An 11471-nucleotide genomic window follows, 5' to 3' on the forward strand; every position below is an offset into this window, starting at 1 on the left:
TATGAACTCTTAGAAATACTGTAAGTGAGGTGTGAAATGAATGTGGAGGTAGTGCATTATCAGAAATTTTATTGATTGTATATGTCAGTTGCTGGCAAACAGTTTTCCTACTCCCCCCATCCACCACAATATACAGTTTGCAGCATTTCAAGACCTATAAGAGGAAGTCTGTCTTAAGGAGTTTTGTGATAGAACTTTTCAGAAGTGCAAATACAAGAAAGTGGGTCCCTCCTGACAGCAGTTTTTGGAACAAATTATTGTATTACTGTTTCTGCTATTATTTTATATTTTGTTCTTGTGAGTTCATGCTAGCACCTTAACAAAAAAATCAAATTATCCTACGTAAATTCTTCTCTTTTTATGGTTTTGAAGAATCAAAATCACAGAGGTTTACAATATTTTTCACACTGGACACACATTTTGTGTTCACTTGTCACTTCTCTCTGTTGCCATCAGAAACTGGGTGTCTGTGCACATTTGGCTAAAAAAAATCTCAAAGCAGCTGTCCTGACATGGGGCAGCAAATTACCACAAGAGATGGGACGCCTTAAGATCATTATATATTCACCCATCAAATCATACTAAGTGTACCTTTGATAGAAGAGATGTTACCATACTGCTGTTTGCTTTTGCAGAGATACCCCCAGCCAAGAGGCCAGAAGAAAAAGAAAGTTGTGAAGTATGGAATGGGTGGCATGATTATCGTCTTGCTGATTTGTATTGTCTGGTTCCCACTGCTCTTCATGTCTTTAATCAAATCTGTTGCAGGCATCACCAACAAGCCTCTAGATGTATCAATCACAATAACTCTAGGAGGTTATCAGGTAAAAAAGAAACACTAAAAGCAAACTCTGTTTTTTGCATTATATTTCCTTGTGCCATTTCTTCTTCCTTCCATTGAATTGAACTCTCCTGCTTTATGCAAGGTACCTGGCAAGCTTCCATAAATGACCCCATTTGGGTTTAAAAATATGTTAGTTTATCACTGATGTAAAATATTATCCTCATTTTCAAGTTAAAACCAGCCTCTACTGGCAGTGAAACTGAATCAATTATCCTACAGGTCCACATGGTAAATGTAAGGTAATCGTAGGCAGTTTGCATCTCAGAGGAAGGAGATTATAACATTGTCTTGTTGAATTGAGTGCCATAATTGTCTTGGACTGTGATGCACAGGATACTGGACTGTGTATGTAGCAGCCAATGTGAAGTAAATGTGATAAGCATGTGTTCTTTTGTTTCCCAGCCTATTTTTACCATGAGTGCTCAGCAGAATCAACTCAAAAGTTTGGATCCGAATGAGTTCAATGAATTTCTGAGAAGCTATAGGGGTAACACTGTAAGTGAAAAGTACCTCATTACTTAAAAATGTGTGCATGTTTCCATGGAGGCCTTTTGTGAGTTTTGTTTGTGTAGCTGTAAGTGGTCATCAGTGCTGTCATCAATTGGAAGATATTTCTATAAAGAGGATTTGCATGAAAAAAAGTTCAGACACATCATTTGTCAGGACAGTGCTGGGTTATGGTGAGACAAGCTACCATTAATGCAGACATCTTTGCACAAAATCCTGGAAGGCAGAAACCCTAATTGTCCTGTTGTCTGAATGAAACCCTCCCCTCTAAATGACACAAACCTTCAGGAGATGTGATGCTGTTTGTGTACTGCCAAAGAAAAGGTGCTGTGGGGACAAAACAACGTCTTATGCACTTTTAAGCCCCATGCTCCTTTCTAGAGCACACATCTTTCACCTTCCAGTGAGGAATGGTGGTGCTGTCAAAAGAAAGCATGCGTAACCTAGAAATGTTTCGACATTAAAATGTCAGAAAACAGCGTTTAAGCATAGTCTCAGTGTTTCATGGAGCAACATGCCCAGTTTCCACAAGTTTCTACAGGAAAAGGACTAGTAATTAGTAGGAGCTGTTGTGTTGCTAATGTAACTAACATTTGATCAGATATAACTTTAAAAGAAGTGTTTGCTACTAGTTCTTTAAAGAGTTTGATATTAGAATTTGATATGAGATCCTACCACATAGCCCATGTATAATAGCACTGATATTGTAACCTAGATGCATTTGTAAGTTACAAGGTTCTGTTGGTTCATCCTTTGTAGACACTTTTCTATGCAGAAAGATGCTTATCAAAAGGCAGAGTAAAATTTTAACTCAAGTTTATATAGTCTCTACAGAGTTTGTTTCATGAACTTTCAGACTCACTTTAGCCAACATGGCCATCAAACAATGAGGCCATTTTTGTTTTGCATTTTTTAGCTTGGCTATATTGTGTTGATTCCCCTTCCTATCTCAAGCCTCAGTTGGTACCTGAGGAAAACAATCAGTGCACACCACTGCACTTACAATTAATCAAACATTTACAAATCTGTCTGACTGGGAAATGTGGTTCTGTGTCTTGTGAATATCACTGCACTGAAATTTTCTTTTCTTTTTCTCCCCCTACAGGCTGCCTTGCAGTTTCTAGAGGGCTATGCAAGAGAAGATATAACTCGAGCAGACCTGGAGGGAAATTCAAACTCCTTATGGACCATCAGCCCTCCCAGTAGAAATAAAATGATACAGGGACTTCGAGACTTTGATGCTGATTTCACTTTAGTTATTTCATGGACCATTCAGAGGTAATTAAACAAAGTTATTATGATGTGGATGGATCATTTGCCAAGCATTAGTTCAGTAGAATAGTTCCCAATTGCATTTTTGGTTTAGTTTTTTAGCAAATTCTATTGTATGGCAAAGCAAAAACTGAGAGTTGGGTAGAGAGAGACAGAGAGAAGTCAGTTTTGTTACCTGTAAAAACATTTGTTTCCTGCAGTTCTCAAAAAATAAAGAGGTGGAGCCACTACTGAATAGATTATTTAAAATGTCCAGGTGGAACTTTCAATGGGACTTGACAGGAAGGAAGAAAAGAAAAAATAAGAATTTTTTAGCCAGTTTTACGGGGTGGGGGGGGGATGTTCCAATGAACTGTCCTTAACAACCTTGCTAACATTTATGGAAAGTGTATTCCCTTTGACTTAGTTAAGGCAGAAAACCTATGAGGAAATACAAAGACAAGTTCTTTGTCCTCTTATTAAGGGAGTCTGGAAATGACACAAACAATTTTTATGTGAAAATACCATAACAATGGCACAGATCCATTTTGTTGAGATCTTTGCTCATGTGAGCTTTTTTTGGCCCCAGTGAACTAACTTTACAGTGAAGTTCTTGAAAGAGATAGCCTGGACTATAAATTTGTTGCACTCAGGCTAGAGCACACCCAGTCATCAAGGTCATTTTCTGGCTACTGTCTGCCACATGGTGTTCCCGTAGATTACTGGATTAAATTGGAGTTAAGTCATCACTCCATGGAATCCAAGTTCCTTTGCACCCTCCTTATTTACATGTTTCCTTGGAAGTAGAAGCTGGTTTGTTGTAAGGCTGTGCACAAGAAGCAGGTCAGCTGAACCGCTGTGGGAACTCTGAACACGCTGGGTCCGTTCTTCCACAGTCAGAAATAGGCTTGTAATGGATCTGCACACTTAATTCAACTGTATTTGACATCCCACCCCCCTGCCCCCTTATTTTCCTTATTGTCCTGGAAGCACAGGCTATTAGCTAGTGAATTACATCACTCCATCATTTCTGAGCCTTCCTTTAATTTTTGGTACAGCTCCTCAGTTTGCCCGTATGCTTTGATGGCTACAAGCATTCATACACTAGTGCAAAGAGACATCTTTCACCTCAAATTGTATCTTGTGGGATACGCTGTAAACACGAATGACTGAAATGTTACAGACTTAGCACAGTGACCTTCTGCTTGACTGCTGCCTTTCATCAAGGCCAGGAGGCCGCAGGCAGCAGCAAGGTGGGCCTGTTGTGTCACAGAGGCAGCATACAGGCTCTCTGCCCTTGCACATCATCTGCCGTGGGTCCTTCTCTGCAGCCCCCAGCAGCTGCCTCACCCAGCTCAGGTTCTGCTCTCGTTGTAGGTTGTCAATGTGTTTTCCCCTTTACTTAACAACAGGAATCTCTCCCTTGGTGCCAAGGCTGAAATAGCATCAGATAAACTTACCTTCCCACTAAAAAACCATACCAGAAGAGATATTGCTACAATGATGGCTGAAAATCAACCGGAAAAGGTGTAAGTTATTTTCTTTTTCTATTTATATGCAAACTTTCCCCTTTGAAGCCTGATTTCCTAAGGTGGTCGAGCTTGTGCAAATGTTTCATTTGTCTGCCCATCCATCCCCCTCTAATAACAGACGCCAACAGCACTGAAGCCAAGTAATAGTAATATTAAATGTGAAAACTTGTTTCCTATTATAAATGCAGGCTGAGAGGACCCTGAACAGAGGATCATCAACAACAGGCATGGTGAAGCTATTAGTAACTTTTCTTTGATTTATTGGATAAGCACAAGTTCAGTATATTCTTAGTTCAACTCACCTTTGAGTTACAGCAGTTTAGCTTGATCTGAGGATGTTGTATTGAAGATTTTTTTTTCTCTAAATAACTATCCAGATTGTATTTCACATTGTTACTCTTGAATAGCACTAGATTGGCAAGGAAGTGTCAAATCACTGTGGTCAAAGGGTAACATCTGCAGTCGTTTCTGACATCAGATCTTTTCCTGTGATGGAAATTCACAGGGCATGCACTTCATACAAATGTCAAGCATTATTCTACAGATATAACTTGGTGCATTAACTGCAGTGGTGACTCCTTTTAGATCTGAAAAGAATCTGGCTCTTCCTCTTCCACCTTCTCACTGGGGATTACTTTACAGCAGTAGTTTCTAAGTACTGCTAAGCCAACACATCATCCCTGAAGGCCACTTGATCTGATTTGTGGCCAAAAGAGTTGAAAAGTTTAAGCTGAGACCAACTGGGACTGTGAAAACTCTGAGAGGTTCTTATCTGTTAGTAGGTAGAAATTAGAATTGCTTTTTCTGTGCACAGCTGTTTTTCTGCACCCACACACACTCGTACATCCAAACAGACTGCTATTGCACATGTGATCATTGCAGTTAAAAAATACTTGATGCCTCTTTTCTGCTGTGTGAAGTTACAGCAATATTTCCTGAGGTGATGTGGGACCACAGAGGGTAATTTTTTCTCATTCGTGGGAAGAAGTAATTAATTCATAATTCTCTCTTTGCAAAAGGCAAGCAGTAACATAGGCAATATTGCTGCATTTGCCTGTCTTGCAGTATTTTTGTAGATTTAAGGGTTTTTTTTACTTGGTCATAATGGAAAAATGGTGATAGCTACTAGCCATTCAGATACATCTGCAGGGGGCTTTCTGCCACACCTCTGCTGGGACAATTTAGCTGCTGAGCTCTTACTTTTTCTTGGACCTGCTGGAGTGAACAGAAGGGATTTTCAATTAGCCACCCTTGTTCTTCCTCAGCCTGGTGTATGCAATGTAGCCATCACAGGATTTATCTGGGAGCTCCTCTTCCCTGGAATTTTTCAGTCATTTGAGGAAAACGTTTCTGCTTTTAATGAAATATGTCTCCTTCTAGATGCTGACAATTTATTCCCACTCAAGATTATTTGATTTTGAGTCCAGTGGAAAATCTTTTACAAACATCTTTCTTTAGAAGTTTGAAATCCTCCTAAAAGCTGTGAAAATACTTCCCAATGAAAAATTCTGGCAAAAACTCTTATTCTTTTCAGGTGTTATTATTGAAACACCTTGCAATTCTGAAATAATAGCTGTGGTCACAACATATTTTTCTAGCTTGTTTACTACTGGCAATTATACTTTATTATATACTTTATTGCTGACTATAAAAGCAGCTTTTTTTAAAAGGGAAACAAAATATAAAGTCTGCATTCCATGCAAACACACGTGCCCCAGCTATGTGGAATTCATGGTGTGTGAATGGTGACATTATGGATGGAACTCTCTGCTGAAGTTCTGAAAAAACATAGCTGAAAAATCCAGTTAATTTTCAGATGTGACGTTGGAACACTATAAAGTCATAACTTAAGAATTACTGGGAACTGTGTATAGCACTGATAGGTAATTTAAATTATTTTAGAGGTATAAAAATATGAAATATTTGGTCTCTCATTTTTTTCCAGAACATTAGAGGAAGTATATCCATACTACATCAAGGCTCCTAGTGATTCTCTGGCAAAACCCATAAAGCAGCTATTGAAAGGTATGTCTCCAGACCATGGAAACCAGAGTATGCTTTAAAGAAGTGCAAGGCAGCACTCACACTTGTACATTCACAGCTGCTATGGGGCACTGCAGTCTTAAATGCACTTAAAATGGTTTCTACTTGGTGTCTGCAGCCTTGAGAAGAGATAAGGTAATACAGTATAAGGCAGAAAATGCATCTCCATGTATTTTAGCTTTGGATTTAATAGTAAGGACTCTAAGGATGAAGTCCATCTCCTTCCAGTCTGCTTTAGGAACACTTTTCCTTTGTTTTATGTGTAAATGATTGCAAGTTTCACTTCTCCACATCTCCCTGCTACCTTACTGTGAACAGTCAGTAGTTTTGCATGTCTGCAAATGCAGCTCCTCAGCTTAAATAATGACACTGCATTATTTTAATGTTTTTTTAAGCTATTCCTTCCTTATTGGCTACAAAGAATCCGCTTTAAATAACTCAGTTGAATTTCAGAATCCATACAGGTACTCACAGACATACAGAATACCCATGCACACACATATGTGTGAAAAACCTGTTGGGTTGGAATAGTAGGAACAAGTCTTTATCTAAGAGCAATTTTGTCAACAGAGGCTAAATTTGGAGCTTGAATGTAATAGTAGTAGTGCTACGTACTATGTTCTTGTCAAGGTTCATCGAGAAAAATAATTCTTGAGGCTGAACCCAGCTCTGTGAGTAGAATTAAGTTATGAGTGCTTCACTGCCATTGGTCAGGTCCCTAATCTGAGTTTCTTTGGAAGGAATTTAATATATACACTGCTACTGTACACTCAGGAGGACCAGAGTTCATCTCCTGTCTGTGTGATCAGTATGGATAAAACCCTTTTTTTTATACAAAATAATAATATCTTTTATATCAGACAAAGATGATTTATGGTGGTAGTTTCCCTTTGAGATACAGAAGTTGACTGCTACCCTTCCAGGTTCAATGTGTTTCTGTAGGCCTGAAATGCAGATGTGATGAGAGCTATTGATATTTTGGCCTGAAAATACCAAAATTATTTCACAGTTTCCGAAAGAGCATGTAGGTAATATGAAATATTTTAAATATTTAATGCAGATTCAGATAAGATTTGCAGAAGAAAAAAACACAGAAGTCTGGGTGTTCATACTTTTGTATACAGAAATAATGGAAAAAGGAGTTAGAAGAATTTTGCTTCTGCATTGCTCAGTCATTTTATAATGCATATGTTTGAAGTATCTGTCTCAAAGTTTTTGATTTTTACAATTCTTGTTGTATATATATTAACACTTCTTCTTTTCAATAGACTGCAAGTGGGAAAATATTACAGTTTCCCTTGTCAAAAATGCATCTGAAGAATGGTGGGTTTTGAATCAGCTTGGAAAAAGACAAAAAACGCCTCAAGAGAGTCTTGAACTCTTCATATTCAGTGATAAAGTCAGTCCACCAAGTCTTGGATTCTTGGCTGGTTATGGGTAAGAGGAAATCTTTACATAAAATTAAATAAAGTACATAAGATAGAAGTAGAGGTGACGTTCTCTGCTGATTTGGGGGGTTATTTTTTGTTGTTGTTGTAGTGTTACAGCATTACAACATTTTGAACAGGGGTATTGTGAGATTTTCATATCCATGTCTATTAATATTATCTGCAGAAGGCTTAATATTTGCAAGGTTAGTATTACCCCTGATAACTGCTCTCCACTGGGAATAAAAACAGAAGCGCCCTTCACACCAATTTCCTACTGAAGAGAAATAACTCAAAATATGTTAGTTTAGCTGCAGGTCAAGTTCTGCCCAAACTCTGCCTGGTTTTGGTGACCTCCTCAGTCTTGTAGCCAGGACCCTGGGTGTGAAAGAGTTATGAAATATATCTCCAGAGACAGAGGAAGGCAGGAGGCTAAGCATTCCCAGGAGATACACACTTCTGGTAGGAATTTGGAGAAGTCCCCATAGAAAGATTATCAGGGGGGATTATCAGGGAAAATGTTAGTCTGTCACCAGTTACATATACCTTAATAAAAAATATAAGATATAATACCTGACAGATTATTTGCATTCAGCTGCTGTCAGATTTCCAGTTGTGACTTCCAAGCTGTAGCAGGCAGGACATGCGACCATCAGCACCTGGGGTCAAAGAATTTAAATCAGCAGCCTCAGCTGTTTATGATTCCAGATTTATGAGGTGTGAGAAGAGATCTTATTTTCCTTCATCCTGTGGCACAGCAGAAACATGACCCTAATTAGAAATTGACTTTCAGCCCACTGACAGACTACAGTTAGCCATGGATGAGCTTCCTCACACTTGGCTGCTCTTTTACAAGGAGCAATTTGAACTCTTCCTTTCTTTCTTTTCAGCATTATGGGACTATATGCCTCAGTTGTCCTGGTGATAGGGAAGTTCGTCCGCGAATTTTTCAGTGGGATCTCCCACTCCATCATGTTTGAGGAGCTACCCAATGTAGACCGAATCCTGAAGCTGTGTACTGACATTTTCCTAGTGCGAGAGACTGGAGAACTGGAACTAGAAGAAGACCTGTACGCCAAGCTAATATTCCTGTATCGCTCACCAGAGACTATGATCAAGTGGACTAGGGAAAAAACTAATTGATCTCTTTGGCATCACACTGCAAATCAAGTTGGTTAAATCTGAATTTTAAAGGAAAAAGAAAAAAAGCACAATATTCTCTTAAGAGCTAAGCCTTTTATAGTTGGGTAGCAATGATTTTTCACTGAAGGAATCCTGGAAGCTACGGCCTTAGGAATCCATGCTGCCTTTCAAATTAAGGATCAACAGTGAAGAAGGTTGAATGATTTGTTGTTTTTAATGTGCCACTCCTCTACAATCTGGGGACTGCTTTGTAATTTAATCAGCAAAAAGTTTGCATCTTTGTCTGGCTAATTTAATTTTCCAGACTACCATTACAACTTAGAGAGAAACGAAAGGAGTGAACCCACAGATGACTCCAGTGTACCTTCTTAATCCTTTCTGGAGCCACACAGTTTGGATTGTGCAATATGCTGTTGTACATCACTGACTTTCAAGCTACAGTAATGGGACACTGACGAGCCTTCAGGACACCCAGCACCCAGAGCCACACTGGGAACTGAAGACATTCTAGCCATACCCATTTGTAGAAAAGCAGAGGGTTTGATGTACAAAGGACACTGTGGACAAGCCTCTGTCAGCAAAAAGAAAACAAGTAACAATCTCTTGAAATGCCTTATTTTATTTGTACAGTCACAGGAGATATTTCCACCAAACATCAATGACTTTTCTCAGGAAAAAGAAAAAGCAACTGAAACTTGACACTTCGTCAAGATTAACTAATGGCTAGAATAATATGGTGAATTATGGGGTGTTCTGCTGGGCCATTCTCTTCAGCATTACTGCTTTCCATTGGATGAGAAAAGAAAGTGAAATCAATGACCTAATGTGCTACTTCATTTCTTATAACCCTTTAAAGACTCTGAGTAGTGTGTGCTTCTCTCTGCTCCCCATGACATGCTTTTTCCCATTTCGATGATTTAAGGCAACTCTTGTTTTGCTGTTAGCTGATATTCTTCTTCCAGTGTTTCAGGTATATAAAAATGTTTACATATTCCAAGTCACATTTTTACATCTGAGACGGGTTTTTTTTTTTTAAGTTCCCAAATATAGACATACATATGAGCTTGAGAAATACCCTTTTTTTTTTAAATTGCTGTTACTTGTGAAACAAATGGCTCATTGCAGCATGAAAATTTACAATTGCAATGTAGGTTTCTTTCCATGTTAAAAAAAAAAAAAAACTGAGAAAAAAAATAATTGAGTGGGTAGGGTATGTTAAAAGGATATACTTGTAGTTTTGATTCAGTAATAACTTAAAATAAAGCACACGTTGCAAAGTCATTTTAGAAGTATTTTTTCCTCTGCCTTTTTACATGAAATGGGAAAAGTTTGACATTCTTCTTAATCTGTGACAAATAAATCTCTTTCTTGTAGTTAGCTGCTATTTATTATATGAATGATTAGTTAATCACCAGAAAGAAACTAACATAATTTGCTGGCACATTTTACTGCAGAACTTCATAAAACAGCACAACTAAATGAAGTTGAAACATACTCTGCTGAGTGCTTCCATGACAAATGCTGTCACATCCATTCTATACTGTGAAAACTAACACTCTGAGCACCTTGACGTGCACAAAATAAAAATTGCTTCATGATATTGTAACAATAAAATAATTTGATGACTGGAACTCACTGGAAGAGAACCTGATTTCCTCTGAAGTGAAAAGGTGGCTGCTCATACAGCCAGGCAGCATTCCCCCCTGGAAAGTTTTGCTCCATTTCTTCCATAGGTCCTGTGAATGAAAATTGAAATATACAGGGCAGCCCTGACATAGCACTCAGGGATGCTAAAATGTCTTTTGTAGTTAGATGGATCCTCACCTGGGTGTTCAGTGATTTTAAGAATATGAACACTGGAAGGAGAAGTGAAGGATGTAGTGTGTTTCTAAAGGTACCAGCCAGCAGAACCATGCTGGCCACACTTGGTCCCGGCTCCCTTCCTGGTTCCTTCTCTTTAACAGGCACTTCCTTTTTGTTGAGAAAAATCTGTCTTCAGAACGAGCTGTACAGTTATTTGGGCTTTGCAAAAAAAATGTGCTGCTCTTTCTTTCATGGATTGATCAAACTTTGAAAATAAAAGGATTCTTCTGTTGTTTTTTTTTTTTAATTTATTTATTTTTAAAACAGCCTATAGTCAAATCACTGATCTGGATTGGGTAGCTACCTGCAGTGGGTGAGGAGTGTACCAGATCATCCTTTGAGTCCAGCTGTCCAGATAAAGTTGAACTGGCAGCCAGTTTCCAGGGGCATTCTAGGTGCTCAGTACTGGGACCAGTACCTTCTAACATCTTTATTAACATCCTGGAGGACACAACATAGTGCCCTTTCAGCAGTGTGTGGACTTCACTGAACGTGGGTCTGGGCAGGTTTGTGATAACTTGAGTGTGTCAGCTGCTCTCCTGGGGCATGGGCTGGGCAGCTGCAACAGCAGGTGCAGGACTTCCTGGAAAGGCAGATCTCAGGATGCTGAAGAAATTGTCTGCCAGGTACATCATGAACACAGGCAAATGCAGCAAAGTCCTGCCTCTGAGGCAGACTAACCCTTACAGCAATTCAGACTAGGTAGATGGGTTGGGAACAGCTTTAGAATAAAAAGAGACAAGACCGGGGTGGGAATTGCAGTGTGCCCTTGAGGCAAAGGAAACCAACAGCACAGTGGGCTTTACTTACAGGAGCACACCTGAAAATCAAGGAAATTTATTCGTCCCCTCTATTCAGCAC

At 39.0% G+C, this 11471-nt stretch overlaps 1 protein-coding gene across 1 annotated transcript in view; it reads left to right on the forward strand.

Annotated features, from left to right (window-relative positions):
• The window catches only part of PIEZO2 (piezo type mechanosensitive ion channel component 2), a 290144-nt gene extending 279301 nt beyond the window's left edge, over positions 1 to 10843 (forward strand). The window contains exons 46-52 of the mRNA XM_041477660.1: positions 636 to 824; positions 1247 to 1339; positions 2457 to 2629; positions 4015 to 4131; positions 6080 to 6159; positions 7446 to 7614; positions 8495 to 10843. Of these exons, the coding sequence (XP_041333594.1) occupies positions 636 to 824; positions 1247 to 1339; positions 2457 to 2629; positions 4015 to 4131; positions 6080 to 6159; positions 7446 to 7614; positions 8495 to 8747 (1074 nt within the window). The 3' untranslated portion in view covers positions 8748 to 10843. The remainder of the gene's footprint in view (positions 1 to 635; positions 825 to 1246; positions 1340 to 2456; positions 2630 to 4014; positions 4132 to 6079; positions 6160 to 7445; positions 7615 to 8494) is intronic.
• Positions 10844 to 11471: the final 628 nt, after the last annotated feature.

Source organism: Pyrgilauda ruficollis, unplaced genomic scaffold (genome assembly GCF_017590135.1).
Source record: "Pyrgilauda ruficollis isolate IOZ18807 unplaced genomic scaffold, ASM1759013v1 scaffold41, whole genome shotgun sequence".
NCBI lineage: Eukaryota > Metazoa > Chordata > Aves > Passeriformes > Passeridae > Pyrgilauda > Pyrgilauda ruficollis.